The sequence below is a fragment of the Danio rerio genome, chromosome 5 (assembly GCF_049306965.1).
Source record: "Danio rerio strain Tuebingen ecotype United States chromosome 5, GRCz12tu, whole genome shotgun sequence".
Taxonomy (NCBI): domain Eukaryota; kingdom Metazoa; phylum Chordata; class Actinopteri; order Cypriniformes; family Danionidae; genus Danio; species Danio rerio.
In genome coordinates this window covers 69,772,361-69,790,000 of record NC_133180.1, presented here as the reverse complement: position 1 = coordinate 69,790,000, position 17,640 = coordinate 69,772,361, and the positions used below count along the sequence as shown (strand labels likewise).

Here is a 17,640-nt window from a genome sequence, read left to right as displayed (position 1 = left end):
TCATCTATCAGACAGGATTTTGGTTGCCATATCTGTTGAATGAATGTCAGTATTTGACATCAGTATGACGCTGGTTTAAGATGTTGACTCGACGTTGGATTTTGGTCACTTTCCAACACAATCTAAAATCAACCAAATATCAACGTCTAATGATGTTACAGCTTGACATTTTGTGGACGTTACCATTATGACATCTATCAGACGTTGAATGAATGTCAGTATTTGACATCAGTATGACGTTGATTTAAGATGTTGGCTTGACGTTGGATATTGGTCACTTTCCAACACAATCTAAAATCAACCAAATATCAACGTCTAATGATGTTACAGCTTGACATTGTGTGGACGTTACCATTATGACATCTATCAGACGTTGAATGAATGTCAGTATTTGACATCAGTATGACGTTGATTTAAGATGTTGGCTTGACGTTGGATATTGGTCACTTTCCAACACAATCTAAAATCAACCAAATATCAACGTCTAATGATGTTACAGCTTGACATTGTGTGGACGTTACCATTATGACATCTATCAGACGTTGAATGAATGTCAGTATTTGACATCAGTATGACGTTGATTTAAGATGTTGGCTTGACGTTGGATATTGGTCACTTTCCAACACAATCTAAAATCAATCAAATATCAACGTCTAATGATGTTACAGCTTGAAATTGTGTGGACGTTACCATTATGTCATCTATCAGACAGGATTTTGGTTGCCATATCTGATGAATGAATGTCAGTATTTGACATCAGTATGACGTTGGTTTAAGATGCTGACTCGACGTTGGATATTGGTCACTTTCCAACATAACGTAAAATCCACCAAATATCAATGTCTAATAATGTTACAGCTTGACATTGTGTGGACATTACCATTATGACATCTATCAGACGTTGAATGAATGTCAGTATTTGACATCAGTATGACGTTGGTTTAAGATGTTGGCTCTACGTTTTAATCACTTTCCAACACAACGTAAAATCTACTTAAAATCAAGCAAATATCAACGTCTTTTGACATCGTTATTGGACATCTAAATAACGTTGTTCTTAGACGCTGGCTAGACATAGAATTTTGGTCACCTGACATCACAACATAAATGTAATCTTAATCTTACGTTATCTGCCTGGTGGAAAATTGAGGGTGAATAAATTATGGGATATTTAAAATGTTGTGGTGAGCTATTGGTTTAATTTTGAATGTCTAAATACAGTTTTCTTATGTAAGAAAGTACAGGGTTTTCATAGTTAACTACTAAGCTTAAGGTTAGGGCTAAAACCTAGTTTTTACTATAATAAGTGCATGGTTTGTACATGCATTTTGTAAGGCTGCTTTGAAACAATAGTTATTGAGAAAAGCAGCATACAAATAAACACAGAACTGTAAAATAAAGTGATACAGATATTTGTCAGACTTATTTCTGTAGTTTTGAGAGAGTTAAGTACAATGATACTACATAAATTGCATTTTAATAAAACAGTTTTAATAATGCAAAAAAGTAATTGTGCCATTTTTTTCTTGAAACAATTTTTCTTTTTGCATTATTTTGAGATGATATGTGTCTCAGACATTTCAAAATGCAAATAAAGTACAGCACAGAAAGTTAGACTCACAAATTCTTGGACTTCTTCTTTTTGACAGCAGTTTTTCCCATGTCACATTTACAGTTCGGCTTGCCACAAACCTGTGAAAGATTTAAAAAAAGAGATTTTATTTTTATTAGTTAAACTATAGTATTAATCTAAAAACATTTGAATGTGAATCATCAATTTGAAAAGAAGAGACAGACTCATTCATAGTTTGTGCCAACACAAAACCAGTAAAAACAATGTCAGAACAATCAGAGAAAGACTACTGTAGGAATGAAAACGCATAGAGACTGAACTTATAGCATATGCATATGTAGGAGTTTCTCTTTCAGATTAAAAATGTATAGGAAGAGAGCATTTAAATCAATCATGCAACAGGAGTTATTCAAGTTAGCTGTATTACAGCACACTCTGATGCTAATATGACCCATTTAGTAAAGCTCGCCTTGAATATTTAACCAGATTTTAAAGTTGCAGAACGAATATATAGGCTAATAAATGCTATAATTAATATGTAGGGAAACGCTGTTCTCTAGAGTTCATTTCCCTAGTGAAGTTGTGAGCTGTGCACAGAATAAGGTCTAATGCTACGCTATTGTTTATAAGCTGTTTTATTGGCATGTTGTCTTCAGTTAAACAAAGAGAAAACTGAAGTCATTGCGTTTGGGATTAGAGATGAGGTTCTCAAGGTGAATGCGTACCTTGGCTTTAAGGGTCAAACAACAAAAAATAAGGTCAAGAATCTTGGTGTGACTCTGGAGTCAGATCTGAGTTTCAACAGTCATGTCAAAGCTGTTAGTAAATCAGCATACTATCATCTTAAAATATTGCAAGAATTAGATGCTTTGTTTCCAGTGAAGACTTAGAGAAACTTGTTCATGCTTTTATCAGCAGCAGGGTGGATTACTGTAATGGCCTCCTCACTGGCCTTCCCAAAAAGACAGTTGCAGCTCATCCAGAATGCTGCGGCCAGGATTCTGACCAGAAGCAGGAAATCAGAGCACTTTACACCTGTCCTCAGGTCTCTACACTGGCTCCCAGCTACATTCAGAATAGATTTTAAAGTATTATTACTTGTCTTTGAATCACTAAATGACCTAGGACCTTAATACATTACAGATATGCTCACTGAATACAAACCCAAAAGACCCGTCAGATCTCTAGGATCAAATAAACTAGAAACTCCAAGAGTCCAATCAAAGCAGGGTGAATCAGCTTTCAGCCACTATACGCCCCTCGCTGTTGGAATCAGCTTCCAGAAATGATCAGATGTGCTCCAACATTAGGCACAGTCAAATCAACACTGAAAACACATCTGTTTAGCTGTGCCTTTACTGAATGAGCACTGTGCTACGTCCGACAGATTGCACTATAATGTTTTTCGTTTTCTTTTTCATTCTTTTATAACCTATTTTAGCTCATTTTAATTTGTTTTTATCCGTTTTTAATAATTTTTATTGTCTGCATTTTGTTCCCAAACTTTATTCAGTTCCTAAACTTTTATTCATGTTTATGTAAAGCACTTTGAATTGCCACTGTGTATGAAATGTGCAATAAAAGCACTTTGAATTGCCACTGTGTATGAAATGTGCAATATAAATAAACTTGCCTTGCCTTGCCTATTTCTGCAACTGAAAGGCTTAAGCGATGACATAAAACATTTTAAATAATAATAATAATAAAATGTAATGTCATCATACTGTATATGCTTCCTATTACAGCAGAGACTAATATATTAGCCCTCCTGTGCACTTTTATAACATAATTTGTTTAATAACTAATGACTAACTTCTTTTGATTTTGCCATTATGACAGTGTGTCAATTTTTACTAGTTATTTGAGAGGGGTCTGGATGCAGACCTGGTGCAGTAGCAATCTGAGCTGCATCAAATGCTTTTTAATGCGCTCACCTAACCCCACCCCTAACTCTACCCCTCACAGTGATGTCACTAGCTCCATTGAGTGCATTGTGTCTGACATTGCATCACTGGGATATGCAGTCTCAGCTTGCATCATCAAGGCTGCATCCAGAAACTATGAAGTTAAATTGCAGGATACTAGTATTCAGCTTAAAGTGCAATTTAAAGATAACTAGGGCAATTAGGTTAACTAGACAAGTTACGTGAATTAGGCAAGTCATTATACAGCAGTGGTTTGTTCTGTAGCCAATTAAAAATATTCATTAATTGGAAATATTTGAAAAAAAATTAGGTAAAGATTTAGGTAAAATTAAGCTTATGAACAATTAGGTTATACACATACACTATAGTGGTTGAGAAACACTGTTCTAAAGCATAGGTCTCAAACCCTATTCCTGGAGGGCCGCAGCTCTGCACAGTTTTGCCTCCAACCCTATCAAACACAGCTGATCCAAATTATTGAGGTCTTCAAAAGAATGAACATCTTCATTAGTTGGATCAGCTGTGTTTGATCAGGGTTGAAGCAAAACTGTGCAGAGCTGCGGCCCTCCAGGAATAGAGTTTGAGACCTATGATCTAAAGCAGGGGTCACTAAACTTGTTCCTGGAGGGCCGGTTTCCTGCAGATTTTACCTCCAACCCTAATCAAACACACCTGAACAAGCTAATCAAGGTTTTACAAGGTATACTTGAAACACCCAGGCAGGTGTGTTGAGGCAAGTTGGAGCTAAACCCTACAGGGACACCGGCCCTCCAGGACCGAAATTGGTGACCCCTGATCTAAAGAATGCTGATTACTGGCATCCATCAAAACTCCATAGTAGTCAGTGGGTGCCACCAACCAGCATTTTCAAAATACCTTCTATTGTGTTCAGCAGAAGAAAGAAACACAAATAAAGATTTCGTAAACGATGACAGAATTTTCATTTTTGGGTGAACTGTTCCTTTAAAAAGGTACTGCCCCAGTGACAGAGTGTATGAACAAACCGAAAGACCAATATAGTAAAATTTGTCAGCACAAATACAGATACACCTCTAAAATGTACCTTTTGTTTGCGTACGAGCGGGTGCTGCCATTGGAATCTTTTTGGCCTAAGACATCTGTCTCGTTCACTTCAGTTGATTTTTAGACAATAAAAAGAGTTTGTTGTGCTTATAATCATTTCATATTATATTATTCTACGTTTAAAGTATAGTCATGAACACATTTTCTGCTGTTTATTATTCATTTCTCCAATAGGCGACTAAATCGAAAGCAGTGGTGGAAAGAGTACTGAAAAATCGTCCTCAAGTAAAAGTACCATTACTTCCCCAAAAATGTAGTGTGAGTAACAGTATCTGTTGTAAATATTACTCAAAGTATGAGTAAAAGGTAGTCCTTTCAAAGTACTTAAGAGCAGTGAGTATCACACTGTGAAATTCTGATGTGTTTAAATGCAGTTTGTGTGAAAACGTAACATTCTGTAGTGCTTTTAGTGATTGTTTAAGGTCAATTTCTGTCATTATACATTAGACATTTGTCATCTTCTCATCAGTGACATGCAGTCTAATCACTCTGGGTCATATCTAACTTCTACTTGGACACTTAATGCGTCCAGATGTTAGGCCGCATTTATAAAATGCCCATACCTTGAGGTTGTTCAGGTTGATGCAACTTAGTTTCTATGTGCGATTTGATTGGGCAGAAATCACATAACTGATTTTTCTACTCAACCAATCCCCAAAGACAAGAAAAAATAAAGTGGAGGCTGCAGGTTGAAGGAAAACAGTGGTGTAAAAGTGCCGATACAGCACTAAAAAAGTACTCAAGAGAAAGTAAAAGTGCACATTTTTAAAACGATGAGAAAAACTACTTGATTACAGTGATCTGAGTTTTTGTAATTTGTTACTTTACACCAGTGTTTCTCAACCCTGTTGCTGAAGGCACACCAACAGTACACATTTCCAACCTCTCCCTAATAAACAGGGTATCTGCAGGTGTCAAGTTAAAGACTTTTTAAGATATTTTTAAGACCATTATAAATTAATTTTTAGACTTGTACCGGGCTAAATGCTAAGGATTTTATTTGAATATCCCAGTTGGAAAAGATAATAATAATAATAATAATAATAATAATAATAATAATAATAATAATAATAATAGTAATAAATAATAATAAATAATTTTCCAAGGGATGGGTTGTGGCTGGAAGGGCATCTGCTGCATAAAAACGTGCTGGATAAGACCCCGAATTAATAAAGGGACTAAGCCGAAAAGAAAATGAATGAATGAATGAATAATAATAATATTAATAATAATGTTTAACTTTCTTACCTATGCTGCACGTAAATGTATTTTTCTCAAATGGATATCTGATAAACCACCAACAGTATCAGAATGGCATAAAGTAATATTTGATCTTATGTCATTGGAATACTTAACTCACTGGTCAAGCAGAAAAAGGGACACTTTTTATCAGATCTGGACTCCGTTCCTTGAATATGTAGGTCCTAGGATTTTTCAGGTACATTTTTGCAAAACCTTAGATCACCATAAACCTTGGTTAATTTATGTACTTTTCTATTTTTATTATTACTCTGTATTTTTATGTCTTCTTTTTGATTTTGATTTTCATTATGTGCTGTGATGTTGAGAAATTTGTCGGTTGTAAGCTGTGGTCATTGTTCGGTTCCATTTTGTTTTGTTAAAATAAAGGCAAAAAAATAAAAATGAAATAATAATAATAATAATAATAATAATAATAATAATAATAATAATAATAAATCAAGACCAGCTCAGTATCTTCAGCAGTAAATAAATGGAGAAAATTTAAACAAATTTTACTGCAAGGAAAGTAACTGAGACTGGAATTGTTGGTGATTGTATGCGTGTTAATGGCCAGATTGAGTAGCTATACATGAACAAAGGAAAATTAAGACCTGTTAAAAAAAACATTTAAGACCTACAACACAATATTTCAGTAGAGTTAAGCATTTTTAAGGCCTAAAATATCGCTTTTGAAATGTAAGACATTTTAAAACTTTTTTAAGACCCTGCGAATACTTTGAATCAAACACACCTGAATCAACTTCAAGAACATAAGAAGAGACTCTAAAACCTGAAGTTAATGGGTCAGATAAGGGAGACATCCAAAATATGTACTGTTGGTGTGCCTCCAGGAACAGGGTTGGGAAACACTACTTTACACCAATGAGCAGTCGCAAAAATGTACACTTCCACATCACAGAATAAGCTCAATACACACCCTCCTTCCAGTAAAGAGCAGGCAGATCTGGTGGACGGATCCTCCGTTCTTGGTGAGCTCTTTCCTCAGGGTCTGTGGGGAAGGAACCGCCCAGCGCTCCGGAGTTTCCCGCTTGGCTTCAATGCAGTCGATGGCCTGGTCGGAGATGAAGCGAGGAGACCGAGGCTCCTGCAGCAAACTGCCCTCGCTGTGTGTCCGCCTGTGGAGAGACCTCTGCACACACAAGCCCCCGCTCTGCTGCCCGCCGCAGGGAGACGATTCCACCATACTCCTCCTCTTCAGAAAGCCTTCATCACTGTCCTCCTCGTCTTCCTCCTCATCGTCATCATCATCATCAGTCGAAGGTGAGGTCAAAGCATCTGTGTTGAAGGAGCGATCCAGGCACAACTTAGGAATGACTAGAGGTGATGAAGATGACGAGGAAGAGGTGGGTCGTGCGCCAACGCTGATGGTTTCGGAAGCGCTTTCGCCTTCACCTTGCTCTCTTTTTTCCAGGTCCGATTCTTTGACCTCCTTCTGCCTGTTCTTCCAGATCTCTGAGGTGTCCGTGTATGAAGGTTTGCAGGCGTCTCGAGAGGTCGGAGAGGTTTGGTTGGCGTCTGGCAGGTCTGGGTATGAGAGGCGCTGGGCTGGAGAGGTGCAGTTGGTTCGTCTCAGGATAGGCGATGCGGAAGGGCATGATGGGGAACAGGGCTCGGACACACTGTGTGGACTGAAGCCCAAGAGACCCAGATCAGCCTGTTCTGCTGCCTTTGGTTCCAGCATCTGTCAAGTGAAATCAACAGTTTACAAAAGAATTCAACAGTTAGTGAAAAGGAAAGTCATGTTGGCCTGCGACCCTCCGGTCATAAGTCCATCTCTTGAACCGTTAAGGCTGATTTACACTTCTGCGTCAAACACCGGCGTATGCTACGGCACTGACGCATAGCCCTTCGCCGTGGCCGTCCGCGTCGCTGACGTGCACCTCTCAAAAATTGTAACTACACGTCGCAATGACGCGTAGCGCAAGCTCTGTGATTGGTCGGCTTGGTATTGCTGACGAGTCTGGGCGGGACCGAGAGCCGCGCAAATGGCACGAGCTGGACGCGAGCCCAATGGAGCGATTGTTTACAAGTGTAGAGTCCCGTGAAGGAGCTCCTGATGGAAAGTTTTGTATTGTGTTTACCTCATAGTTAAAGTTGTTGCACGTCCGCCGGTTCCTGCCTCAAAATGAGCGAGTTTGAGCCACTTGTACATTCAGGAAGTGTTCAGGAAAAGCAAAACAGAAGCGAAGAAACTCGACACAGAGGAACATTTACACCTCACTGCCCACTAGCGTTTCGGAAGTGTTAATGCAGACCAACAGAGACAGCGCGCAGAAGTATAAATGCACAGCTGCGCGCGTTGCCCGCGCCGTGAGTTACGCCGGTCACTTGACGCAGAAGTATAAACACAGGCCTTAGGCCACGGCTGCCCCATTCAATCGTTTTTTTTTGGGAATTTTCAATTTAAAATATGAATTTTTATAGTACTTTTTTACAATGTAGAGTGTGTCCAGACATGGATACATAACATAGATAAAAAAAGAGAGTAAAACAGTGGAGCATTCCAGCAATTCAGCCAGGCAGAAAAGTTGAGTAGTTTGCTGGTGTGTCATTCATTCATTCATTCATTTTCTTTTCGACTTAGTCCCATTAATCTGAGGTCGCCACAGCTGAATGAACTGCCAACTTATCCAGCATATGTTTTACACAGCGGATGCCCTTCCAGCTGCAACCCATCCCTGGGACACACCCATACACTCTCAGTCACACACATACACTACGGACAATTAAGCTTACTCAGTTCCCTTATAAGGCATGTCTTTGGACTGTGGGGGAAAGCGAAGCCCCTGGAGAAAACCCACACAAACACAGGGAGAACATGCAAACTCCACAAAGAAATGCCAACTGACCCAGCCGAGGCCTAAATCAGCGACCATCTTGCTGTGAGGTGACAGTGCTACCCACTGTGTCATCGCATAGCCCCTATGCTGGTCTATATCTAGTAATTTGCAACTGCTTCAGTTCGGTTTAGTATAAATGTCACTGTTCATTTGAGTTCACTTCAGTGCAATGCAAATGACACTGCTGGAGTCCAATCCACTGAAGAGCAACTCCACTAATGCGCTGTACCAGTCCCAGAGAAGCAAGCCAGAGGCTTGGTATGCACCAGAAACTTTCTTATCAACACACCATGTTTCTGGAAATATTGAGAATTTTTTAGGGCTCTATTTTATTGATCTATGCACATGGTCTAAAGCAGGCATGGGCAAACTCGATCCTGGAGGGCCGGTCTACGGGAGACTCTTGCTCTAACGCTTATCAAACACACCTGAATCCTCAGTGGCTGCGTCTGAAATCGCGTACTACTTAGTAGGTACTGCATTTGAATTTGCTACTCGGCCTTTAGAAAAGTACATGCTATACAGCATGAATGGGAGTAGTATGAATGGAACTTGAACGTCCTACATCGGCCATTTTGTCACGATCACGTGACAAATTCCCCTGCGGTGCATTATGGGATAGTGTAGCGTAAATCAGATGCGCACTTCAGAATCTCGTCAGAGGTAGTAAGTCAAACAGGTATTTCTCGTATACGATTTTTTGAATTCTAAGAATTTGGACATACTACTCGGCTCGCATACTGTTTTTATAGTACTAAATAGTATGGAAGTATGCAAATTCGGATGCAGCCTGTGTCTTTCAGATCATTAGAAAGCTATAGACAGGTGTGTTTAATTAAGGTTGGAGCTAAACTCTGCAGGACACTGGCCCCTCAGGACAATGTTTGCTTACTCCCGGTCTAAAGTGAATGGCGCAGATGTACTAAGAGTGTGTAAAAATACACTTTAGCTATTTTAAAGATAGCAAGAAGGTCGCTGGGTCGAGCCTCGGCTCAGTTGGCGTTTCTGTGTGGAGTTTGCATGTTCTCCCTGCGTTCGCGTGGGTTTCCTCTGTGTGCTCCGTTTCCCCCCACAGTCCAAAGACATGTGGTAAAGGTGAATTGGGTAGGCTAAATTGTCTATAGTGTATGAGTGTGTGTTTGTGAATGTGTGTGGATGTTTCCCAGAGATGGGCATCCGCTGCGTAAAAACTTGCTGGATAAGTTGGCGGTTCATTCCGCTGTGGCGACCCTGGATTAATAAAGGGACTAGGCCGACAAGAAAATGAATAAATTAATATTTTAAAGATGGAAAAACAGTCTGTGAGCCAGGTGCATTAAAGAAAGAAAGAAAAAAGAAAGCTAGAAAGAAAGAAAGCAGGGAAGCAAGCAAGCAATGAAAATTGATATTGGGGTTTTGTTTAAAACCAGATCACACTTTTAAAATAATTTGTAGGGAAACAATTTTTATTTTTATTTTGATCACATGGAAAAGCTGTAAAACAACCCAAAATCTTTACAATTATCATCTGAATGAAGCACATTAAGAATAAATTACTAGAGAGTGAGAGAGAGAGTGAGAGAGAGAGAGAGAGAGAGAGAGTGAGAGATAATCATTAAATGATTTAATTCTTTAATCAAAATGGCTCAGAGAAACGTCAATACAACATAACAGCCAAACTATCTGCGAAATATGTGTACACCCTTAACACCATAAGAAATGACTAACACACTGAATTCATCTGCCTTATTTTAAACAATACACACTCTTTACAATTGCTAATAATATTATTAATAACAGTGGCATTGTCTGGGGGTATTTTTCCTTTTTTATTGGTATTTATAGTATTTAGTTATTTTTTCTGTCATTAATTTCTCATTTGATGCATTTTAATATTGTTGATGCAAATATAATACATTGTTGTTGATTATTGTTGATGGTGTTAATATACTCCAAATGCTTTATACAGTAGTTAAAATGCTTTGGCTTTGGCAAAATACAGTAAAGACAATAGTACTGTCATTTATTTCTCATTTATTGCAATTTGTTTTCATTAACGATGTAAATATATTACATTTCTCATTTATTGTATATTTTATTATTGTTAATGATGTAAAAACACTCCATATTCGTAATACACAGAGTAGTTAAAATGCTTTGGCAATACAGTAAAGACATTAGTACTGTCATGTATTTCTTATTTATTGCATTTTGTTTTCATTAACGATGTAAATATATTACATTTCTCATTTATTCCATATGTTATTATTGTTAATAATGTAAATATATTCCATTTCCTATTCACTGCAAATGTTATTATTGTTAATTATGTAAATACACTCCATAATCTTTATACATACAGTAGTTAAAATGCTTTGGCAATACCGTTATTAAAACAGTACTGTCATTTATTTCTCATTTTTTGCATTTTTTTATCATTAATGATGCAAATATATTACATTTCTCATTTCAATTAATTTCATGTTTTTTTCGGCTCAGTCCCTTTATTAATCCGGGGTCGCCACAGCGGAATGAACCGCCAACTAATCCAGCAAGTTTTTACACAGCAGATGCCCTTCCAGCCGCAACCCATCTCTGGGAAACATGTACACATACTCATTCACACTCATACACTACGGACAATTTAGCTTACCCAATTCACCTATAGCGCATGTCTTTGGACTGTGGGGGAAACCGGAGCACCCAGAGGAAACCCACGCGAGCGCAGGGAGAACATGCAAACTTCACACAGAAACGCCAACTGACCCAGCCGAGGCTCAAACCAGGGACCTTCTTGCTGTGAGGCAACAGCACTACCTACTGCGCCACTGCGTTGCCTATTACATTTCTCATTTATTGCAATTTGTTATCATTAATGATGTAAATATATTACATTTCTCATTTACTGCATGTTATTATTGTTAATGATGTAAATACACTCCATATTCTTTATAGATACAGTAGTTAAAATGCTTTGGCAATACTGTAACGACAAAAGTACTGTCATGTATTTCTCATTTATTGCATTTTGTTATCATTTTTGATGTAAATATATTACATTTCTCATTTATTGAATATGTATTATTGTTAATGATGTAAATACATATTCTTTATACATAGTTAATATGCTTTGGCAATAGCGTAAATAAAAAAAGTGCCGTCAATTAATTGTCATTTATTGCATTTTGTTTTCATCAATGATGTAAATATATTACATTTATTATTTATTACATATGTTATTATTGTTAATGATGCAAATATACTCCATATTTTTATACAGTAGTTAAAATGCTGTGTAATACTGTAAAGAAAACAGTACTGTCATTTATTCCTCATTTATTGCATTTTGTTATCAATAATGATGTAAATATATTACATTTCTCAGTTATTACATACAGTTGAAGTCAGAATTATTAGCCCCCTTCAAATTTTTTTCTTCTTTTTAAATTTTTTTTCCAAATGATGTTTAACAGAGCAAGGAAATTTTCACAGTATGTCTGATAATATTTTTTCTTCTGGAGAAAATTTTATTTGTTTTATTTCAGCTAGAATAAAAGCCGTTTTTAATTTTTTAAACACCATTTTAATGACAAAATTATTAGCCCCTTTAAGCTATATTTTCTCTCGATAATCTACAGAACAAACCACTGTTATACTGTACAATACTTTACCCTTACTTGTCTAGTTAACCTAATTAACCAAGTTAGGCCTTTAAATGTCACTTTAAGCTTTATAGAAATGTCTTGAAAAATATCTAGTAAAATATTATTTAAAGTCATCATGGTAGAGATATAATAAATCCATTATTAGAACTGAGTTATTAAAAATATTATGTTTAGACATGTGTTGAAAAAATCTTCTCTCCATTAAACAGAAATTAGGGAAAAAACAAATAAGCGGTCTAATAATTCAGGGGGGCTAATAATTCTGACTTCAACTGTATGTTATTGTTGTTAATAATGTTAATATACTCCATATTCCTTATACATATCTAAAATGCTTAGGCAATACCGTAAAGAAAATAGTACTGTCAAACCAATAAAGCAAATTGAACTGAATTGAACTGTGAGAGAAAGAGAGCGAGCGAGAGAGAGAGAGAGAGAGAGCAAATGCTAGAGAACGAAACATCAATACTGCATTATATTGAGCATTGTGTTCTACTGCTCCACAGGGAACGGGAAAAAGCAGACGGAGAAAATGAAAAAGAAGAAGAAAAAACCTTAAGAATTGTATTCTACATCTCTAGACCGTAAAGCAAAAGGTTAATGTATTCATGTGCCATACATATCTTATCAGCTTATAAAGTAGTTTGCATGCGGTGCGACTGACTCACAAACACAGCAGCTCTTTAAAACACACAGAGCAGAGGATCTGGCACCCGCAGGTAAACAACAATTACTGACATGAGCAGATAACAACATGCCACAACTCCATCTTTACTAAACAACCAGTATACAATATATTTTACACCAACTTCACACTGCAGTTACATTTTCTATACCCTGTTACAGTATGGAACTACTCCAATATTTCAACATAAAGAACAGCAAACTATTCTGAAATACCACAGCAAACAAATCAAAATGCACACAAAAAAGCTGAAAAAATCTTGCTTTCCACAAAACACATACAGATTAGTCACCAATCGAATGCCCTCACCTCTGTAAAGCTGCAATGTCTGGCCCTTACCAACAAGTACTGTAGCCCTCCGTCATACTGGCACGCATTACAACAGCCGTGTTACACTCTCTACACTGTCTTTCTTTCACGCCGTCACATGCGCGTGTCTGTTTGTGCTAGTCTGATGATGATGTCGCTGCTCTCCTGATGTCACTCGCCCACCCAGTGGAGAAAGCGAGAGAGAGGGAGAATGAAAAAACAAAAGAACAAACATTATGTTGAACTCGTACATGCTCTCTATGGAGTGGAGAGAGCATCTGCTATCTGCCTGTTGAAGTCAGCACAAATGAAGGCTGAGTGGGTTTACAGTGGTACAGAATTGGGCTTGGTGGCTTTGAGTCCAGTTTGAATGTGTTTCATATGGCATTTTTATGTAATGTGGCTAGGTCATTATATGTTTGAAATCTAATTATTGCAGGATGTGGTGGATAATTCTGATTAAAAGCTATTTCAATTTAGATGAGACATTTCATCCAAAAGATCATTTAAAATGATAAAAAGTAGCTTTAGAAAAAAAAGAATAATAAAAAATGAATAAATAATAATTGATATATACAGTAAAATACAATAAAATATTTTCTATTAATTAACTATATATTTTTTAACATTCATTAATTTATTTTACATTTATTTGTTATTTGTTTTAATATATATAATACTCAAAATTAGAAATTAAATTAACAAATTTGTTTTGTTTGTATTTTTACTTAATACTAAAATAAATATATAAAAAAAATAATTAAACTTCCCCTAAACAACCTTAAGCTAGCTAAAATATATTTTTAAAAAACTTCAGAAACTTAAAAAAAAACCTTAATTATAAAGCACAGTAACAAAATAAACTTTAAAATAAAAATCAATTAATTAATTAACAACAAATAAATAAATAAATAATAAATGAATGAATGAATACATAAATAAGTCGAAACATTATTAAAAAAAATAAATACTAGCATCTTAATGATACTACTATATAACTGGACCCAACATCCTAAAGTAATATGAACATATCAAAAATTATTTGAGGAAATTGTTAAAAAATTAGCTTAAGAAGTGATGGCATTTGGGTCTTTAATACGTCTTTAAATTAAAAATTAAATAAAGATTAAATAAAATATTATTTTTATTAATCATTAATTAACTATATAGTTGTACATTTATTTGTTGTTATTGTATGTATAAAACTAAAAATCGTAAAATAAATAAACTATTTAAGTTTGTATTTTTATGTAATATTAAAATAAAAAAATATATAGTATATAAAAACCTTTCAAGCGTCCTCTAAACCTCTTAAACTATCTAAAATATCTTTAAAAATCTTTACAGACAAATCCGCAATTAAAAAGCACAAATTAAAATGAAACAACTAAACGAAAACATTATTAAAAATATACTAGCATCTTAATGATACTACCATATCACTGGACCCAGGATCCTATTGTAATATGACAACATAAAAAATTATATTAGGAAAAAGTAAAAAGAAATGAGCTCAACAAGTGATGCCATTAGGATTTTTAATACCTTTTTTTCTTAATACATCAAGTTACTGGTGTCACAAACGAGTCACAAAAACAGTCTAATCTTCTATAAAAGAAGAGAATAAAATTAAATGAAAATAATTTTATTAATAAAAAAAAATGATAAAATAAAATGTTCTTTTAATTAATCATTAATTTAGTATATATGTTTACATTTATTTGTTGTTATTTTATATATAAAACTCAAAATTGGAATATAAATAAAAATATTTATGTTTGTATTTTTATGTTATAATAAAATAAAATACACATATAGTATATAAAACCCTTTAAATGTCCTCCAAACTCCTTAAACTATCTAAAATATCTTTCAAAAATTTTACAGACACTATGATTTAAAATTCAAAACCACAATTAAAAAGCACAAATTAAAATGAAAAAATAAATAAATAAATAAATACAAACATTTTTAAAAAATAAACTAGCATCTTAATGATACAACCATATCACCAAACATCCTATTGTAATATAAAAATATGAAAAATTATATTGGGAAAATGTAAAAAAAAAAACAAAAAAAAAAAACAATTGCTTAACAAGTGATGCCATTTGGGTCTTTGATAGGGCTGAGTGACATTGCAAAAAAAAAAAAATATATATATATATATATATATATATATATATATATATATATATATATATATATATATATATATATATATACGATATCCTGTTTCATATCATTCGATATCTATAATTAATTACTGAATTTATTTAATATTTTTAACAATACATTTTAGGAATATTAGGATTTATTTATTTACCACTTTATTTTAATTTACCAACATTATTAAGACAGTTGGAATAGTCAAAAACTATAATATTTAAACAAAATATCTGATCTCTTTATAATAAAATAAACATACAGTAAGTGTTACAGATTCTCAAACTTGATCAATAAAAGCCCAGCACTAATTTTTGATAAATATTCCTTCACTTATGCATGCTATTTATATAAATTAAAATGATAAAAATACTAATTAAAAGATGTTTTTTATTACTTATTGTTAAAAAGATCACCTTGAAATCAAAGTTAAGACAACTCCTGCCCTTTACCCATGCACAGAGATCTTTCACCAAACCAATTGATTCCCGATTTACCAAACCACCTACATTTTGTCCTCATCACACATCTAGTTTACTTCAGATGTGTGTAATCACATTACAGAAGCAGCACAGGCTGCAAACACATCTTTACACTGACTTTAATAAGAAAGCACCACACCAAACCATCTGATTGCAAAAAAGAAACAGCTCTCGAAATGCAAGGTCATTTTACAGACATTACTGCTGTTTAATAAAACCCTACCTCTCCTGAGCAATAACACTACATAACTGCTGGAGAAAAAAAAGCAGGCAGGCTGTGGTTCAATGCGAGCCCAAGTGTCTATTTTAGCGAGCGAGTGTGCTTGTATTTGATTTAGTACCTGGTCAGGGCCTATTCTTTCCCTCAGGGCGAGCTGCTTGTCAATATTGTCTCTCAGACACTGCACGACCCTCCTCTTCTGCTCCGATGAAAAGGCTTCCAGGCTGAACAGACACTCGGTTCTCTACAGACACACACACAAAGACAGAGTGTATAACACATCTGAGGGAGTGATCATAAGAGAAAGGACGCAATTACTCATCACGACCTCATTCATTTCAGGGAAAAAAAAAAAGAGGAATCAATCGTTTTTTTTCTTCTTCTTAAAGCAGGTTCCACCTATGAAAGAGCCTCTCTTCAGAGAAACCAGAGACTTTTGTTTTAGAACCTGTCTCGTTTACCCAGTTAGCTCGGTTCGTTTGGCATATATGAAACCTACCAATCGCGCTAAGATTCGCGCCAAATCAATTGCTCCGAGATCGCTTGAATGAGGTGGTCTTGGCTCGATTGAAACGAGAGGGAGAGGAGCGGATCAGAGCGGATCGATTGTACTGAGAAAGCGATACGATCCGAGCCCGGTTATATCACAGTGTTTTATGGATATGTAATAGACAAAAGGCTATGTGAAGAGAATTATTAGTTGGGCGAGAGGTCATTCAACAGACATCCCAAGTCTCCCGGAAGTTTCAGGGGTCTCCCGCAAATGCACAGAGATTCCAGAATGCCCGCAAACGATAATCTCTCGGAAATCGCGTGTCTCCCTCCTGGTTCCTCAAATACGTCGCACCCTGTCAAACACCACCAAACCACCACCACCCCTGACAGCTGAGCGGGACTCAGATAAGGCAAAATAAACCGTAAAACTCTAACCAATGTGAGCGAGTTTACTCACAAGTGAATTGTTTTAGCTCTTTTGGTCCACTTAGGGTGCTTTCACACCTGTGAATCGATTCAGTTGTTCCGAAACAGAGATTACAATTGTTACATTATTGCTCTTTGCTCTTGGAGCGGTTCGCTTTCACACTGCAAAGTTTCTAATCGGACCAAAAGAGCTAAAAAAAGTCACGTGCGAGTAAACTCTCCTCACATTGGTCAGAGTGTCAGGGTTTATTTTGCAGCGTCCTGCTAAGCTGTCAGGAGAGGTGGTGATTGACAGGGTGCGCGCGCGACGTGTCTGAGGAGAGACGCGGTGGGGAGGGGTGAGAAGGGTGCGCGACGATGCCTATTTGAGGACCAGGAGGGAGACGCGAGATTACCGGGAGATCATCACTCGTTTGCGGGCATCCGGAGACTCGCGAAACTTCCCGCCATACTCATAATTCTCTCTTCATATAGCCGTATACCTATAACATATCCATAAAACACTGTGATATAACCGCGCTCGGATCGG

The 17,640-nt window shown here is 36.0% G+C and overlaps 1 protein-coding gene across 6 annotated transcripts in view; it reads right to left on the bottom strand.

Annotated features, from left to right (window-relative positions):
* Nucleotides 1–17,640, bottom strand: part of rgs3b (regulator of G protein signaling 3b) — a 107,650-nt gene that overhangs the window by 8,611 nt on the left and 81,399 nt on the right. For 5 of the 6 annotated variants that reach the window (XM_068221553.2, XM_073951578.1, XM_068221554.2 and 2 more), the window contains 3 exons: nucleotides 16,312–16,434; nucleotides 6,761–7,525; nucleotides 1,622–1,692 (listed from right to left, as the gene is read on the bottom strand). In XM_068221553.2, coding sequence (XP_068077654.2) covers nucleotides 1,622–1,692; nucleotides 6,761–7,525; nucleotides 16,312–16,434 — 959 coding nt within the window. Of the gene's footprint in view, nucleotides 1–1,621; nucleotides 1,693–6,760; nucleotides 7,526–13,322; nucleotides 13,485–16,311; nucleotides 16,435–17,640 lie in introns of those variants that run through there. The other variant, XM_068221556.2, reaches the window with a different exon arrangement.